This window comes from Solea senegalensis, linkage group LG15, assembly GCF_019176455.1.
Source record: "Solea senegalensis isolate Sse05_10M linkage group LG15, IFAPA_SoseM_1, whole genome shotgun sequence".
NCBI classification, from domain to species: domain Eukaryota; kingdom Metazoa; phylum Chordata; class Actinopteri; order Pleuronectiformes; family Soleidae; genus Solea; species Solea senegalensis.
In genome coordinates, this window is record NC_058035.1 from 13,875,921 (window position 1) to 13,896,021 (window position 20,101).

A 20,101-nucleotide genomic window follows, 5' to 3' on the forward strand; every position below is an offset into this window, starting at 1 on the left:
TTTGATCACAGACGTGTTGCTGCATGGCTGTCCTTCACACCTGAGTGAAACGATATCAGCAATATTAACTCACATTTAATCAAGTGGTTATGTTTGCTTAACTCAACCAAAGTACCCGTTTTTGGAAACATGTTAGTTTTTGAAGCATGTTTTTGTCAGTGTTCAGAAGACCGTACTATGAAACCAGTTTAGGAGATTAGTGAGCTAATCTGACCACAAAGTCGGGGTTTTCATTGTCACAAACATAATCTCATCTCGACCAGGTTATGTCAGTGTTTGAGATTAAAACACCCCACAACAGCAATGTCGTTTTACTGATTATCTTCTTGGCCATAGACTCTGTTTAGATTCCTAAATGATGACCTTGGATTAAGCCGAGTGCAAATGTACAACAGAGTTACCTTATGAATTCACAAAATTGTCAGGTGATCTTAATGTAATGTCTCATGTGAACGGACATGACAGCACTGACTTCACATCAAACCAGTCAGACTGTGCATTTTGTAATTTAAAGTGGAAGCTTACTTCACCAAAAAAGAGGAATGATCACTGATGGATTTCTTTTTTTGGGATCAGAAGGCAGCTGTAGTTTGGGAAATGGAGGGATGAGCAGAGCACTCCATTTATTACAACCTGCAGTCTCATCAGTAGCTGTCACTGATTCTTTCACACTGGACCTTTAATGGACAATACACAAAGTTGGTCTTACAAAAGCCCTTGAAGCGTATTTACAAAAAAACCAGGCACAAACCTGTAGAAAAGAGTTAAGTATGATGTTTATTTCCATTGTTAGTTTCAATGAGTAATATTCTCAATGATTCACTCATCCTGATTTTCTACATATAGGCCTCAGAGTGACTGACATGATTGTAGCCTGATAGTTAGTGGGGTCTGGGCTGGCAGGCATGCAAGTGGTGAGTTAGCCAAGCTGGTTTAGGGCACGTGTGCACCAAGCTTGGGGAGCAGCAGAGTGCTAATTTAAGTGCTCCCCAACTGGTGATTACTCGAGTGCTCTGCTTATTTTCCCACAGCTGCTCCAGCAAAGCAGCTCTTTAATTACAGAGTGCGAGGGCATGGAGCCACGGACACGACAGCACTCTGCCGCTGGTACACAGAAGCCCACTGCTTTTCCATGTGCTCGTGTACAGTATGTGTGTGTGTGTGGGTTTGTGTAATGGTTATGTGAGGAGTACAAGGTTACAGCAGGTCGGGAGGCATATTCCAGGATGTTGAATAGATGAATGAACATGGCACTGCCTTCGTAACACAGCTTTCATAGCTTTTTAAGTCTCCTCTGTTTTAGAAATGTGAGGAAGCATGAAAACAGACAAGAACATTTACTTATTTTTACAGATAATTCCTGTTTTATTCCGTCTCTCGCTCACTCCATTATCAGTATCCTTATTTCTACACGAACCCCTCATTGTTCTTCACTTTTTACTTTTTTTTTTTTAATCCTCACAGGGACCTGTCCAACAACAGGATTGGCTGTCTCTCCCCTGAAATGTTCCTTGATCTGAGCAACCTCTCAAAGTTGTGAGTAATCCCTTTTTTTTGTTAGAAAACATGAAGTGCACAGCCTTATGTTTAATCTGTTCTTAAGAGACTGTGCTCTATGAAATGGTGATGCAAACATAAAACACTGATCTGGTTTTTAGTGAGGAGTGGCCTGTGTCTGAATGAATGTCTTTGTGTGTTTTCGTTTTCCCACAAACAGGAATTTATCTGGGAACATCTTCTCCACCCTGACTGTGGGACTTTTCACACACCTCGTGGCTCTAAGAGTGCTGTAAGACAAACATAGTAAACACATGCATGTACTGTAGATAGATACATAGATCTATGGATACGTAGATAGATATGTGGATAGGTAGATGTGTAGATAGATGGATACATAGGTATACGTAGATCTATGGATACGTAGATGGATGGATATATAGATAGATCTATAGATAGATAGATAGATAGATAGATGCATACGTAGATATACAGTTCAAGCAACAGTGTATGCTGACTCACTGGCCTGCCTATGTATAACAGTCAACATTAATGGCATTAGTTAGTGTTTTTCCTGACATAATAAGTTGATATGTTTGGACTTTTAGGTATACACCTGTGCGGTGGATGTGTGTATATATACACCTCGATAACTCCTCCTTCTCTGCCAGGATGGAGGCTGCTGTCCCAATACAATCGTGAGCAGTAGTTACCCCCAGTTTGTAATCACTGTTATTTGCAGAGACCCATGCTCCCATTGTGTAATTATTTAACCTTCTATTTTGATGCACTTTCTGTTTTTTGTACCCCATATCCAGGCTGCTAGGACAACTTAATTCCCCTTTTTGGATTGATCTATCAATCTATCTATCTACGTATATTTATGTATCATCTATCCATCTACGTATATCTACGATGGATACGTAGATATATGTAGATAGATAGATAAATAAATTTTACATTACATTACATTACATTAGATAGATAAATAAATATGCAGATAGGTAGATGCGTATTTATACGTAGATAGATATATGCGTAGATCGATAGATTGATAGATCAATCCAAGAAGGGGAATTAAGTTGTCCTAGCAGCCTTGATATGTGGTACAAAAAACAGAAAGTGCATCAAAATAGAAGGTTAAATAATTACACAATGGGAGCATGGGTCTCTGCAAATAACAGTGATTACAAACTGGGAGTAACTACTGCTCACGATTGTATTGGGACAGCAGCTTCCATCCTGGCAGAGACGGAGGAGTTATCGAGGTGTATATACACATACACCGCACAGGTGTATACCTAAAAGTCCAAACATATCAACTTATTATGTCAGGAAAAACACTAACTAATGCCATTAATGTTGACTGTTATACATAGGCAGGCCAGTGAGTCAGCATACACCGTTCCTTGAAGTGGCACAAAACATGACATTGATTAAATATATTAAGTACACCTGTGTTAACTGAACTGCTTAACAAATGAAATCTATGAATGGAGGTGTAAATCCAGAGACAGGAACATGAACACACAGTATGTAACCGTCTGCCGCTTTTCTCACAAAGGCACTTCCACACTGAGACTTTATTCTGTGACTGTCAGCTGAAGTGGCTGCTCCTCTGGGCCCGAAGCAACGCGGTGAGGATTGGGAACGAGACGGTGTGTGTGTTCCCCACCCACCTCCACGGCCTGGAGTTTCGTAACCTACGTGAACAGCAACTCAGATGTGGTAAGGACTTTATGATGACAGTGTGAGGTTAACATCCCGTAGACGGTGTTATTTACTGGTTCTTAAAGAGTGGAAGTTTTCATTTCCATAAATAGTTTTGTGACTTTAAATCTCCAGTTACTCAATTCTGATTAAGCTCAGCTCTGATCAGCTCCACACAGCTCTCTCTGTGTTTTTCAGTGTTCGTGTTTTGATCTTGTCTCCTGTGGCCTCGGTGTGACAAGTGATTTGTTTCATGCCAAAATTGACAGAGGCAAAAGCAACATTAAAGCGCCAGTAACAGGAGATGGCTGCAAACACAAAATGAATTCTACTGCTCAAAAACCTGGTTATTCATTAGTTTGATGGTATAAAAGCTAATTTCCCCTGGGTTAGGGTTAGGGTTTATGTAAAACACAATGCAGTTTTACATATTAAAAAAACATTTATTTTTACACCACCTCTCTCATGCTCCTGTCTAGAGCTCTAAACAGTGCCCATTGGATCTTTCTCTCTGAGGCTTTCATTTGATTTACCCACTGTTTTGTGAGTGACAGAAGGCCTGGCCTACTGAAGCTTAGTAAAACTGGCTGATGCTGAAATGATTAGAAAATAAATAGACTTTAGCCCCTGGTCTCTAATCCTTTTGTGCTTGGGCAGGCTGTACAATGATGTATTGGCTTCCTGACATCCAGTGTTTGTGCAGTGTTTCCTCTAGATTTTTCAGTCGTATATCTTGGTAGCTCAGAGACAGAATGAGTAGTTGTAGCTGTTGCAGCTTTTGGTGAAGTTAAAGCACCAAAAACAAAAGTTGTGACATAGGTCCGGAAAGCTTGTTGAAGGTACAGCTTTAGCCGTATTAACTTCTGCATGCATAGATTGATTTGACTTCTACAGTATGTTATATAATTACTCACCAAACAGATACTTATTCCATATTATTCAATAACAGTCCTACCTACTTAGACTTAATTATGTCACTGCATTACATTGAATTTATAGCGTCAAGTAATTTATGATAGCCTCCCCACAGTCCCTAAATAATGCTCGACATAATTAGCAATTCATTTAATGAATTGATTCCACCTGGTGGAGATAATGCATGAGTGCTGTCATAATGCACAAGTTAACGAACAGCATAGCGAATAGAGGCAGTAACTTACGAGGTACTGTGCAAGATCATTTTTGATCATTACCAAAACTGTGGTGAGCCAAATTAAACAGCCGTGGTCACAAAATGTGTGGACTTTCGGACTTCTAATGGGAGGAGATTTTATGAGCTGTTTTGGGGATTGGTCTCCTTAAATACACTGAAGCACAAACAGGTGGTTTGGATTGCTGCTCTAGGTTTTTAAAAATGGTGAGTGGAATAAAATGGGACGATTGCTCCAACCAATCAAAAATGTAGCGTTCACCCTGCTATTACCACCGAACAGGACCTTATTTGGGGCAAAAAAAACGGTTATAAAAACAAAACAAAGCGGTACTTCCATATGGTTCCTGGTTCCTGCTGTGGAATCCTAGTTGCAACGTCACCCATAACAGTCTCGACACCTGTTTTGAAGCCTCCACAATTGCGATTTGGCCGACACCACAGTTGAGATTTTGCATCCAGAGGTTCAAAAGTGTCACTTACAGCCAGGCTACAACCAGCTCTCCACCCATGTATGCCATGTTTTATTGCCAATTTTTCTTTTAATAGTAAAAAATGACATCATGCTTCATTGAATGAGACCTGAAACTATTGATTGAGATTTATGGAAATATTTACTGATGTTTTAAATCAAGTGAGAAATAGGGTCAGTTTCTCATGGACTTTCTTTCAAAGGACGTCTTGTTGCAACTAGTGGAGTCACCTCTGGAAAGCAGAAGACTGTCACTGTCAGTTCCTGCTACTAGTTACTGCATTTAAAACTTACCTTAAATGTAAAGATCCATGTATCCCATGATACATTTTTTAAAAACTACATAAGATGCGTATTTTAAATCATCTACCGCCAGAAAATCTGAGAGTATTTTCAGGTTTTTTTTTTTTGTTTTTTTTCTTAGGATTGTTAATTGAGGAAACAAAAGAACTTCGACTTTTTGATTCAGTTGGTTTCTTAAGAGAGACATTTTTCTAATCTCTGACAAAGAGAAATCTATAAGGGAAATCTGTACACTTTAAAAGTACCTGTGGAGAGTTCTCATTACAAAGAAGCAGTTTAATTTCAGCAACATCCCATTTTCAAGAGGTTAGTACAATGAACATGATTAAGTAGATCCACACTGATAATGGGTTTCCCTCTCTACTGTTATTTCTGCACCTGCTGTGAACTGTTTGACAAACCGAGTGTAAAAATTGCCAGCTTGAAAGCCATAGACATACTTTGTCTCTTAATGCAGTCTTTTGTGTGACCATTGCCCTATTACTGTATATCCCTCTATATATTACTGTAGCTGGTAATTCAAACCCCCAAATAAGACTTGGAAATATGCATGGAAATTAAGCTTTGCTCTCCACTGTTCCCCAGTGTGCTGTCAAAGTGCTTTCTGCAAAACTTGTTTAGGATTATTTATCTTTATTGAGTAGCTCAATGGGTTTATAACGTTTTTCAGTCACAATATCACAAAGGTTCAGCATATATTGACATAGTATTTATATATTGCATAAACAACATTTTTTGTCTTCTATCCATAAAAACATTTAAAATCAAAGTTTACTGGTTTTATCACATTTCACACAAGAGACAAGAATGTCTTTAATCATCTGATGTTTATCGCGATAATTATCGATATTTACTGATTTGTTTTATTGTGCTAACGTTCCTGGTCTATTGCCAGGTGTGAAAATGTCTAAATATACAGTTGGAGGAAAAGATCAGGTTTGCTTGGCAAAAAACTATCTCTATAATTATAGTTTTGGAAAGTTTTCATACCACGCTAACATAAAAACTAGAAACAGTTTGTTGGTTGGTCTTACCTACAGCAGAGGAGCAGAAAGGAAAAGATCGAGCAAACACTAAGACAAATGACAATGAAAATATTCTGGTGCATGTTGTTACTGATAATCTATTTTGTGAGTATTGTAGGCAGAACACAATTACCAATTTTATTGTTAAGATTCTGTTCAGCTACAGTAATGAGAAATCCCAAAGTCTTTCGTAAAGGCAAGTTGTAAACAGGCTGTCTCCCTTTGCCTCCTTCCCTGTCCCCTTTGCATTGCTGTATCTCCTTGCTCTGTGCTGCAGTCCATAAGGGAATTGCATTTCATATGTGATAGAATCATCCCTCTCCTGTCCTCACATCTGGTCCACATAGGGGATATTGCTCTAGAATGAGAAAATCATTGGTTAGGGGTGGACTCTGCCGGGTTGTTGGTGCGTGTTGTGCATGTGTGAGGAAAGGGACATTATGTGAAGATGCCCTTCGTGTTGGGCGTTTATAGAAAGCCAATGAAGAAAAATGTGTCCCAGTCTGGAGCCTGTACATGTTTACCACCCTGCAGGTTGTGTGTTTAAATACCAGTCCAGAAACCCCTGGCAAGTGTTTCTTAGCAGAATTGTGTGATTTTTATTCACACAGAGAAAACTAAAGTAACTCCAGTTCAAATTAAAATTCAGTGTCGTCCATGGACAAAGAGCCATGAGTGGAATGAAGTGGCAGGATGTGGCATGCTCCTTTCAGGTCTTAAAGTAACCATTATAGGATTACAGTGATAAGGCAGCCTGCGAATGCCATGTTTGGATCTGTCTGAATTTCCATAGCACCCGTTCGTCTCACAGTACCCTATTCATTCACTTCATACCGAGCAGTTTTTACTTACACCCCCCTCCACTTTGGTCCCAGCTCACCTTGTTCAGTACTTCCTCTATAATCGGAGCACAGACTCCGATTATGGTCACTGTGATGCATGAATATTAAGATTTTAGAAATTTCCCTGGTAATTGTTGAAGATTAACCTACTTTTTAAGTCGTAAGTCTTTTTAACTGATTTACAGTTCGACATTGTTCGGCTTGATTCTTGTGTCGGACGTCTCTTCCTGTGACGGCACTCTGACCAATCAGTGGCCGGCAGTCTGGCGACGTGACGTCTGATATTGGTATCTGTAGATTTTTTTTTATTAGCAAATGACTACAGCAGTAGGCAGTTGCTACCTCCTTGACTTCTATGCTGGCGCCCTCTACAACTATTATTATTTTTCTTCCCCAATTTATCTCCATCTGCTGCGACATAAGTATAAAAATACTATATATCTTGGTATCAGCAAAAAGTCCAATATTTTGCCTCCCTAGATATTCCTCCACACCGCTGAAAATATAAATATTTTTCCTTTGATATTTCTCCCCATTGTTTTTAATATGATGCATCATGGAAGATGCATCTGTTTCTTCCTGCAGCATTTCCAGTGTGATGGGTAGCAGATGTCTGCACCATACAGCCCAGCACTGAGCCCCCGTCCCTCCACTGATACAGGTCAGGTACTGCCTGCAAATGAGAGGGATCGGAGGGGTGCACGCAGCTTCCTGCTATCATCTGCTAGATTCCTGTGTCGAGGTTAGGCCAGGTATCTGTTTAACTCATCTGCCGTGGTTCTTAAACAAGGCTGGGATGAGAGCAACAACACACACACACACGCACACGCGCGCGCACACACACGAAGTGTGGAGCTCACATGGCATATGATATGCTGCAGGACAAGTCTCTTCTTTCTATAGCTGTTTTTAATTGCATGATGACACAACAGTGCAACTGCACTTTAAGAGCATCATGTCATTAGATTAAATTAAACTAAATTAAATTAAATTTCAAGTGTACTTCAAGTGAGTCTTTTAGCGTGTCTCTAATAATTCCAATGATAGAAAAGTATTACCGAATATGACTCAATGTTCTCTGTCATGTTACACTTTGAAGTTCAGTCACACATGTCTTTTAAACAGTCGCTTTGAGCGAAGAATAATTAAGCGACTTTAGAGAAACATACAGGAGTCTGTCCAAGAGTGACACTATCGTCTTATTTCATATTCCGAATTTTGGCAAACGTTAAACCTTTGCCTATATGTGAAGAGTTGGGGCAATCAACCGATTTGTTTTTCACGCATTAAAAATAGAAACTTAATTTTAATCATACAAAAGTTTAATATTATTTATTTATATATTTTATTGATTACCTGCTGTGCTGAGTGAACCCGAGGAAGCCACAGGCTCCCATGATGCATCGTTCTCTCATGAATAAATCCGAGTAAAGTCATATCAGAGTGTGATGGCTTTTCTTTGTCAGTTTTTGCATTTTTAATATTTATTTTGTACATTATTTTGTATTGGAAATACTGTATATGATTGCAGTGCATACATAAAATCGGAATTGGCCATAGAAATACCTGTATCGGTTGACCTGTACTCACTAGTGCAGTTGGATTTCATGCCTACTACTAAGACACTATAATACTATAAGACAATCGCTTTCAAAAGTTCTGAATGAAGACACCAAACCATAATCGGGCAGACTGTTACTTTCAAATGTGTTTCATGTGAAATAGTGTTAGTTGACTGAATTCCTTCTAAGTGTATAGTTGCGTCATACAACATACATTAGGCTTTATATAAGAAAACAAAACAAATCTAAGTTATGTGTATCCTTGCGTGTTGGGGCGTATCAAAGTGTGCTCTGTAGACTGCGCCGCACTGCTAATGAACTGTAACACTTTTCAGTCTCCATCGCTCTTTCTTTGTCCTAATCGTACACACACAGGTTTACTCAGCTACTCTTATCAGGACACAAGCATTGACTTCCAGTCATTCAGTCATTCAACAAAGCGTTCTCCCTAACCTTAACCTTAACCAAAACTCCAATCTTAGCTCTAAACGTATCCAGTTCCTCAGAAATGAGGTTCTGCCTCATTAGGACCAGGTTTTTCACCCACTAACTGTCTCTTTCCTCTCGCCGCGTCCACAGGCCTGAAGCCAAGTAGCCACGCTCTGATCCTTTGGCTCAAAGCGCCGTTTCAGTATCAGCATTAGCCAAGTCATTGGCCCCATGCTGCTTCCTGTGTGAGTCACCGGCAGCAGATAACAGAGCTTCAGCTACTGCTGCTCAAACTACAGTCTTAACGGGATCAACTGTAGTAATTACATAGAGATGTCATCAACAGATTTTTGATGTTCGCCTTTTGATTATGCACCTACAATCATAGATTACTTGTGTAGGAAATTGAGGTCAAAGCCTTGTTAAAAGCTGCAATTACATACTGTGTATTGCCAAAGATACTCTTGCTCTTTTTTTTCTTCTCCTGCTTGGTGGAAACAGTGCCACGTGCTGCCACGTCACCTGTCATGGATCTTTCAATCTTTTTTTATTTTCTTTTGCAAAAAAACCAATGCATGAGGCAATAAAAGGTCTTTATGAGCCATGTATCAAATTGCCTGTCAGTCGGCAGCAGCATCCACTATTGATTGGAAAACAAGTGCTTGCTTTTGCTGCTCTTTGGAGCACGTCCAAGGAAATGGCCGGTCTTGTATGAACAAACTCGCTCCAATGTCGGTACAGTGAGCTGGGGCCCGTGTGCTGGGCAAATCCTGGATCCAGAAGACAAAACAAACCAAAAAAAAAACAAAACACATGCTCTCCAGATTAAGTAAAAACTAATATTCCAAGTGTTCGTCATGATTTGAGAAACTGATTTACTTAATAATGTACAACTGGACTATTCTGGTCATAGCCTGTGTGTGAAAACTCACATTTTGAAGCCTTTGCGAGTCGTAATGACCAGTGTCTTGACAGTTTCATACACATCACCTGCAGCCGGTGACTTATTGGTACAATACCAGCTGTCGGTCACAGTGATGTTCACTTATACTGCATGTACTGGGCTCTGTCATCTATCTTCCTCTAAATGGGAACATACTTTACAAAACGTCAGTTTTGTAAAGTATGTTGTGTATGTTCCCGAGGACTGAGACCATTGACTCCTAAGGAAACTGTTTACTGATATTATACATCAGGTGAGAAATGGGCTCATTTTTCCATAAACTTACCATTCAAACTGAGTTATTTTTGGCAACCAGTGGAGTTGACCCTGGTGGCCAACTACTACATCTGTCCCACTTAATGGGCTTCACTTTTCAAATTTCAACCCTTAAGGCTATATGCCCATATTTATATACAGTTTATAATTCTGCCACTGGTCCAAACACTCTCCTCTGGCTTCTGCAGTTATCGTTGCTGTTGGCATATTTTCTGGTAAAAGTCCTTGAAGACTCGGGCTGCTGCAAGGTAAGTAATCCGATCACTGGTGTTGCACTAGGCTCACATTGTGAGGAGTCAAGGAGAGTCCAGGGGAGTGCTTAAGGCTGTTCTCCTTTATCAGCGGCTGTTCATCTCAATCAGCAACAGCAACAACATGTGCAAATGATGGTTGGGGGGTGTGTGTGTGTGTGTGACCTTGACAGGCTGTACTGTATGTCGGTGTGTGTTGACGATGTTTTGTGACATTTGCGGACATGCAAGGCCTCGTTTGTTATTTCTCGGCACCACAGGGAAAATCATTCAGAAAGCCATTGAGTCATCATTCCAGTGTTCCCCTTTCTTTTTCACTCAAGGATGGAAGAATGACTTCGCTGCTTCTCGTCTGCCTCAGGAATTTGGTGTGCCCTTCCTGTCATTTACCTTTATCATCTCCTCAATTTGCAGATGGACCCCTGGAGATGCCCCTCTTCCAGCTCATCCCCTCTCAGAGGCAGCTGGTTTTCCGCGGTGACCGGCTCCCCCTGCAGTGCACCGCCTCCTACCTGGACCCGTCGCTGGAGTTGCGGTGGCGTCACAACGGCCATGTTGTGACCACACAGGAAGACCAGGGTGTCTTTGTGGAGGAAACTCTGCTGCATGACTGCTGCCTGCTAACCAGGTACATGCAGGAGGGGAGATTACACACACACACACTCTGAAGGATGTTTGTACGCCCAATCAAAACACATAGGCAAATGCAAAGAGGCATGAACGTGTGTACAAACACAGAATACACACTCGCACACGTCACTGGGGTCACAGACACAGATGTGACACACACACACACACACACACTGGCGTAAACCTCTCTCTGCGTCCGTCTCTGTCCCTCACTCACCTGTGGAAGCTGGGCTTTACCTTTTGCTACTGGTGCCCTTGATAAGGATCTGAAAGGACAGGGCAGAATTGGCTTGGCAGCGTGCCGACACCTCAGAGCAATCTGCAGCTCATCTCTGGAGGTTTGGCCACCCAGCCGCTCCCTCGGTGCCGATGTAGCGCTGGGCTGATCACATACTAAGAGGAACAGATGCTGAATCATAATTGTGGTGATAAAGTAGAGCGGCGACATAGGCTTTTCCCCACATTTTTTGATAGAAGACATTGCCGCAAGCTTTCATCCTCCTGTCTTTTTTTGGTGGCCTGTGGTGCATATGGTTGTTTGTGTCATTGTTTGAACGTGTGTGTGTGTGTGTGCTGGGTGGTAAATGCATTTGTCATAATGCAACAGGCAGCAGGGCTCAGATGCAGGAGCACACGGCTGTGGATTAGTTTAACTGCTGCCTGTTCTGACTCAGCCTCTCTAACATAAATATTGATAGAGTGCTGACAGAAATATGTTTGTCTGTGTCAACAAGGCCATGACGCCGCTTGCTGTGTGCTTTATTTGGCGACGAGAACGCCTGCTACATTTCCGCTTCATATCTGGGAAGGTGTAGCATTCCCCTGACTGCAAACGCCACTAACAGTCAATAGCATTTCTATTCATTAGGTCCCAGCTCACTGTTTGACATTCTCTGTGATCCTCCTGGTGAATGCACTGCCTTGAATAATTGGATTACAGGGTACTAAGAGATCCTTCAGTTGTGTCTCCGGTGCCATTGTGTCTCAGTAGCGATGCGTCTTGGCACGGTTAGCTTTTGTCGAGGTGTTCATCAAAATGGGTCAATACCCGTTGATGGCACTCACTTTTCATAACCTAGCAACTACAAGCAACACTGAAATACTAAATGTCAGCACAATTGCGAGACACTTCATGTCACAAATTTTGACAGAGTGCATCTTGTGCGTCCATCTGAAACGTGTATGCGTGTGTGTAAGTACACTATATATTTTGATATTATTCTTAAGTGCATTTTGCTTATATTTTAAAAATCAACCCAGCGACTCAGTGTAATGTGAGGAGAGTCAAACCAAGAGGCTTATCAGCTTATCATAGTTTCCCTCAGTTTGCTATAGAGCTCTGGAAGCTCTCTTATCTGCTTTGGTTTTCCGGTTTGCTGCTTTACTGCTCCGACTCACTCTGGCCACTTTAATCAGCATCGTTTTGGGAAAAGTGTTACACCTCCTATAGGGTGACCAGGTCTGTGTCTGACAGACAGATTTTTTGTGAAAACAATCGCAGAACATAAAGAAGAGAACTGACACAATAATCCACGTCTAACAGATGAATATGCTATTTTACAAGACCCACTTTATAAGGTAATTAAAGTAGATGCTGTCCGCTCAGTATAAAAAAACCCCAAACATTCATTTAGGTTGAAATAACAATTTAAGTGCAATTTTTAAGTGACTTTTATTTGCAATATAGCGCTTCCATACAGTTTGCTGTGTGGTACCAAATCTGTGGCTTTGCAACACAATGGCGATAAAGAATCGACATGTGGTAGCTTGGAGTTCAGTCTGTAAAAATGACGTGCAAAAGTAGTGAGAAGGGCCCTGGCTTCATACCTAGAATCTCCTCAGAGAGGAGTCCATTGTTCAGTGTCAGTGTAAGGAGAACTGACCCGGTGTTTGCTGTGCCTTGTGATTATTGACTTGTGTCGCCTCCTGTTCCACATTGCTGCTTCTCCAGTCCTGTCATCACAAACGCTTCTGCTCCCCATCGCCCCCCACTCCCCCCCCCCACACCTGCTCAGCAGTGATTCTTTCCCATGTTTTCATTCTACTTTTTCAGCTCAGCGTCCCAATAGAACATGACGGATTTCTCATTGCTCCTATTCTGATGAGGGCCCCCGGCTGCAGTTACTCGCTGCTCTCTGCTTGTGTACACAAATAATGCAATTTTCTCCCCCAAGTGTAACCGTTTGGGTCATGTTGGTCTTGGCACCGAAAATGCCTGCCTGCTGTATAGACAACCTGAAAGGTGCAGACATCATTTCCATAGCTGATGAGTGTATAGCAGAGCTTGGTCCAACAAAAACAATCTGCCGTGCTCGGGCTGAATTTCACCCTTTGCCTCGTGCTGTATCTTAAATTACAGTGCTGAGAGACGGGTCCTGGGACTTAACTGATCCAGCTCTTATTGAGTGAGAAAAAGAAAATTACAGGGAGCAAATTGTAACTAATGTTCTGGCCTTTGACATGCCAGACATTGTGAACACTCATTTACTCGCAGTGGACAATGTCTTAGTCATAACGGTCGATGGCTGATGTCATTCACCTTGAATAAATGTCCTTTTGTCTTACACTGTCTCTGCCTGCATGTCCTATCAGAGAGGGGTTGGGGAAAAAAAGGAGCACACAGGATTTAGCATGTGGCTTAAGGTCCTCATTTGGATTGGTCGCACATTGTTGCAGCAGCGGGTAGAGATGCCAAAGCCTCGATGAAATGGCCTCTTTGAAGGTGAACCCAAGCTGTTTTGCACCTTTTTGTCCTCCAGTGTCAGGCAAATGGCCAGAGAAGACATTCACAACATCATTGTGAGGTGTTTTGCGTGCATTAAATTATTAAAATGTTTACTGTTTAGTATTTCTTTGTACTTACGTATCCCCCCCCTTCCTTCCGGGGAAGGTGGGCCAGTCAGCTTTTGTTTACCTTGCCCAGTGAGCAGCAGCCAAAAAACAGGTCCCATGAGGCCCCGCACTTGTGCGATGTGGGCCAAACCCCTGCTGAGTAATAATGTCAGGCCAAGCTCCCAGTGTTAGCAACTCTATCAGCAGCAGTGGGACCAGCCTGTGATTCATGTTTCATTAATAAAACATTTCCGAGGCCTGTAGCTAGGTACAGCAGACGCTTTGGATGTATCTTGCTTCATTCTTAATTCCGCTCCATTTTTAATCAGGCTAATTTTGCACAAATTGAAAAACCTGGTTTGGGAAATGTTACGAAAAGGAAAAAGGGGGAAGAAAAAAGGTAAACGTTTTCTCGCCGCAACATCCTTTGCGTGTCTGCTGATGATCTTTTCAAAGGTCTCATTTTGTTTTCTTATTCAGAACTTTCTGCTCCTGTTCACAAACCTGAACTTCACTTTCCTTAAAAATTCAACTCACACAGCCTTCTGTTACATCCTTGGGCTTTTTTTCCCTCCACTTTATTGTTCTATGTGTTCATCACTTTGCAAAAGAAATCTAAGTTGTGCAAGGTTCAAATGAATAGTCTTCATAACATACTGTGTATATACAGTACTGTGCAGAAGTCTTAGGCCACCATTAGATTTGTTGTTTTAGAAATGCTATAACGACAATAGAGGATAATTATTTCTATTTTACTTACTGGAACACATCCAGAAGATATGTATGCAGTTTTATGTTGTTTAAAAAAAAACAAAAAACATCCTCTACAGGTGTCAAGTATCTACCCTTACACTTGAACAATAACATATATAACAATAAATACTGGAGCCCGTGTGAAGCTGTTGGGTAGAGCAGGGCATTTAAAGGTGTGCAGTCACGTCAGCATCATCATTATGTAAACAAACCGTTAAATATCAGTGTGTGTGTGTGTGAACATAAATGCTCCTAATGAGTCATTTGGGAACTGCTCCACAATGGTGCAGTGTTACGGTGGATGTAGGTCAGTGCTTTGTGTGTGTGACTGGTGTGTGCTGCCGCCGCTGCCTCTCACATGCGATAGCGATTTTCTTGGGAGGTTTACTGTGTGAGGGTGACCTTTTCTTTTGGAAATTGTGGACCGACTTCTGGACGGATCCCTCTGCTTTCCTTGTTTTGTCTGGACGCAGCCGGCCGCTTGGGATACGTGTGATTAGGCTGCGGGAGAGCAGACCTTCACGAGGGAGGTTCTCCTCGGAGAGGCGGGCGTAGGTAGAGGGAGAGGAGCGAGCGGTGGGTGGCTGGATGTGTGCATGTGCTGCAGTGGGGAGGGGGAGGTGTTTCCCTGTGTGTTTCCCAGCATTCAGACAGTTGGCCCGTGTTCAGCGGTGATGTAACTGTACCTTCTGCAGACTATTCATGGTGGAGAGTGGAGCGGAGTGCAGCAGGTCTTTTGCATGCATGTAATCACACACTGTTTATGCTAACAAAGCTCCCATTTTTACCCCTGTCATTATCATCTCTACTGGGACAAAAAAAGATGTTTTTTTTATAGAAAGAAAAAAGGAAAAGTACCTTGATACCTAATTAAAAAGTAATTAGATACGGATATGCCTAATTAAAAAAGGGATCTGTTTAGTTTTATCTGGTGTACAATGAAACCTACTGTTGCACTGATAGTTTATTATGTGAAAACCTTTCTTAAAGTATAATAAGTGATATGATCATCACTTTGCCAACTATTCATGAACAGAAGATTAACGCTTATACCAAGACAATGTGGAGAATCCCAAAATCAGTCCACACACCAGTGAAGTTTCACTGTATTGTAAATGCAGTGAAACATGCAATGTAGTATATATACATTCATAGGCTGCACTGGGTATTACCTGTAAGTACATCAGGCTGATGACATATAATTAACTTTCTACAAATCATTTATTTGTAAATGTTATTCTATATTTTATACTTCAAACACAACCAAAGTTCTAGGTGCCCACATCATCAATATACACATTTTGTTTCTTTAAAACAATGTACATGTACATCCCAAGTAGTAGCATGTACTGAGTGTCTTTTTTTCATTTGTTTTATTACAAACCTAGCATACAAAATCAAACTGAATATCTACACTGTCTCAGATGTGAGCAACATACAAGAGGTTTGCATTTGAACCCTGGGACAGGATATGATAGTGGAATCAGAAGAATATATCCAACCTATTTCTTGGCGTCTTGTTGGTGTATCTATCGCCTCATCCCACCCCATTTCTAAAACTGTGTCTGGTGAAAGCACATTACCACTAATCCTGTGCAAATTGTTGCCTCTTTTGTCTGTCTGGTGTCCGAGAGTGTGGAGGAGGATGTTTAATGCTCAAACTCACATTCTTTGTTGCTCAATCAATAAGCAAATTGGAAAGTCTTTGCACCATATACACGGAGTGTGACACGGAAAACTAGTCTTTCCTGCCAATGTAATTATACTCCGAGTTTCTCCGGTCCCTATGTAATGCTAGTCCTGTCCAAATACTGCACTCTGACAGGCATGACAAACAGATGTGTTCATCCACTTGACCTCCAGACATGTTATCTATATTATCTGTTTAGATTAGGTTTTCAGACGGCGTATGTCCTCATTCGGGTTTGTTATATAACTGTAAAGAGATGCTGAGCCCAGGGGGTTTGAAATTGAAGCCCATCCACACTTAATACTCAACTTGCGTCCCATGGAAGAGGGAGGATGTTGTTTTAAAGGAGGAGGTGGAGAAAGGGAGAGATTAAAAGCATGTGTGATATCGTGCGTGACACAGAGCGAGCAAGTGAAGGTAAGGTAGAGGTTAGAGTTACAGCTTTTGAATCTCGTCGTAAACTAAGTGTCTGATTGAATGTGGCATACGGACGTCGTCGGAGTCGCTCCTGAGAGCAGAGCATCGAGTCAAACAAAAGATACGTATGCCCTTGTGTAGACACGACCGTATGCACACAGGCACGGAATGTCATCAGCATCAGTGTCAAGCTTACAAATCTGATTCAAGGCCTTTTAGGAAATCAGAAAAGAGAGCTTTTGAGGATCACAGAAGATGAAATTAGGACTATATCACACTCATTTTCATTAGTCTGCCATAGACGGTTATGTTTTGTGTCTTTGATTTCCATCCCGTTTTCTCTTATAAAACAAACTGCAGTGGAGAGGAATTACTGGAGCACAATATGCTTTCATTTGTAAATGTTTAACTATCTTACTGTATTGATGTTACCTTTTCTTGTGGGTTCAGATCATTAGTGCTAATTTGATACTCCCCACTGGTGGTAGACTCAATCTCTTTGTATCAAACGGACAGACTGAGGCTGCCTGAGAAAGCTGGATCTATACACTTCCATGTCAAATCATGGATTTCCTACACGGTGAATATGTCATTTTTCTGTACAATTGTTTTCAGTTTTCAATGTTTTTAAAACTATTCTTGACTCCAGGCACTATAATTCATTGTCCTCAGGTGGGATTATGCACCTTTGTGGCAAAGTGTCCACAATTGTGAGTGAACTGAATGATCTCCTATCCAGTTATCGTTATTATTTCCCTCATGACGAATGAAGAAATGCACAAGATACGCTATGGGTCTTTGTTGTTTACCCTTTCAGAATTTTCTACTGTGTGTGTGTGTGTATATATATATATATATCTATATTCACTAGTCTTGGTGGGATATCAGTATTCATTATTTTTCCTACTGCCTCTTTTATGTTCTGCCCGGTTCCCTGTAGTACTGGACTATCTCATGAAATATGAGAGTGATCCTGTATCATTCCACACTTTCTGGGGGTTTTAAATATTCTACTTTTCAACTTTCAGTTCAGTTCTTTCCTTTTTTTTTGGAGTGACTATCAAAAAAATTTCCATTTCTTTTTTTTTTTTTACTTAAAAAGTAACTTCTGATTCGTCAGTTACTAATGTTTCACAAAGATCACAAAGACGAAAGATAGTTTAGCGGTAACATGTTGTTCTAATGTTGGAAATGGAGTTGCCACCCTCTGACGCCTCCATACTTAGATGCTCCCTCAACTTTGCTGTTGAGATATTCATGAGATTGAGATTTGCTCTGGTCAAAATCAGTGGATGGCCTTGCTTTTCCCATGGTTTTGTTTCTTTTCACACCAAGTTCAATCCAAGCCAAACTTGGGGGGAAAAAATACATCACAAGCCATTTTTTTCTCCAGTGTATTGGTCTGATGTGTCTGGGGGTGGGAACAAGAAAGCAAATAGAGAAAGAAGGATTGTTTTTGCTTTTGCTTTCTAGTCCAAGTGAGACCTTGGTTTATTCTTTGGCCAGCTGGTATTCCAGATATGCAAGCTGCTATAGTCTCTGTCCTCTTTCTTTCTTTTCCTTGGTGCTCAAAACACTGGCCAAAACACAGGTGCAAGGAGCGATCTCAATTGATTTAATGAGAAAAAAGGAATTTAACAATAATATAGGTTACCAGACTGAAACTGATTATGTACTTGTCCCATCTGGGTTCTTTATGTGCAGAAGGTGCATATTCATGTGGTTTAAATCCTCATTCAGGTTTAGTGGATTACAAACCTTGGATTTTTACCAGGGATGGGAGAAAAATATCTTAACAGCGAAAATAATTCTACCAATAATAAAACTATTAAAAGCAAAAGGAGAGACAGAGAGAGAGAGAGAAGCAGAATAAAAGAAGGCATTTAATATTCATTAATAAATATTTCCTTTGAGAATGGTTTTCTGGGATGCTAGTTGTATTTTTGTCTATATTAATTCCCACTCACACTAATTGTTGAATATTGTTCCCTAAATTCCCTCTCAGACTTCATCCACTTTTATACTGTGACATGTAAGATAAACACACACTACACAAAACGGGCATTAGTACACAGAAGGCATGGTGTGAGTTTGATTAGAACCCATTGTATTTGGAAATTAAAAAAAAAAGGAATTACTCCAAAAAAAAGGATATTTCTATGGTGATAATGCCTGTTGCTTAGCAATCTCTTTTTCGGTTTTACTCTTTTTTTTCATAATGAGTAAAATCCTCAAGATTAGTTGCCTTGGTAAATGGCCCGCATTGGCTTTTAGTCGCTATTTCACTATCCTTTGTCATTCACCATTGAGATAGGAATCGCTGTGACAAAGTAGAAGAGATGAGTAATGATCATTTTAAGTCCTAGCCATCATTTGAAGTCACTGCATGGTCTCTTGAATGAATGAAAGCACACATGTGCACACACATTTTGTCACGCTCCTGCGCAGATAAAGAGGACGACCGGATCCTTGAGATGTTGCCCTAACTTTTCACCCTCTCGCCGTACGTCTACCATAATCCTCAACTTAATCCAAAATGAATCCAAATCATCCAAAAATCAGTTCCACAAAACTAATCCCAAAATTACCTTTATCCCTACACCAGAGGACAAATCCTTATCCAGGACCTTTTTTTTTTTTTACAAATAACTTTTAAGACATACATGATGCTCACAGGAACAAGGTGACTCACAGTTTCATGTTCTCCTCCTCCTCCTCCTCCTCCTCCAGCGAGGTCATCCTCTCCAACATTGATGTGGCCATTGCTGGCATCTGGGAGTGCCTGGTGACCAGTTTCCGTGGCAACACCTCTCAGCAAATGGAGATAGTTGTTCTGGAGACGTCAGCACCATACTGCCCAACTGACAGAGTCACCAATAACAAGGGTGACTTCAGGTGAGTCGCCTCACAGTGTTCATGCTCCACCGTGTGCGGACTAATGGCTTTAGCATTGTCAGTATTCCTCATGCATCTGCTACTATAATACTAGTATACTTTAACATGAAAGAAGCAATAATATGTGTGCTTTTTAACAATATGGCATTTATTCCTATTCACCAGAAGCTTAAAAAGGAAGAAGCACTACAATTCAATACAGATATATGTGCCCTGTTGCCCTGTAACATGGGTGGTAATATAACTTGGCACTTTTTTGGAGTCATAGGGTCACACCCCTAGGAAGTTATTCAATATTATGGTATCTTTCATTTATTCATGAGAAATGAAAGATACCCTAAAATCCCACATATTCTTACAAATGTGAGTAGAAATAAGAATCCAATACAAAGACACGTGTCCTGTTCGTCTTGGGTAGTGTTGG

General features: G+C 40.9%; 1 protein-coding gene across 1 annotated transcript in view; it reads left to right on the top strand.

Annotated features, from left to right (window-relative positions):
* Window positions 1–19,681, top strand: part of LOC122782102 (adhesion G protein-coupled receptor A2-like) — a 47,761-nt gene extending 28,080 nt beyond the window's left edge. The window contains exons 4-8 of the mRNA XM_044046308.1: window positions 1,465–1,536; window positions 1,718–1,789; window positions 3,062–3,225; window positions 10,875–11,088; window positions 19,513–19,681. Coding sequence (XP_043902243.1) covers window positions 1,465–1,536; window positions 1,718–1,789; window positions 3,062–3,225; window positions 10,875–11,088; window positions 19,513–19,681 — 691 coding nt within the window. The remainder of the gene's footprint in view (window positions 1–1,464; window positions 1,537–1,717; window positions 1,790–3,061; window positions 3,226–10,874; window positions 11,089–19,512) is intronic.
* Window positions 19,682–20,101: the final 420 nt, after the last annotated feature.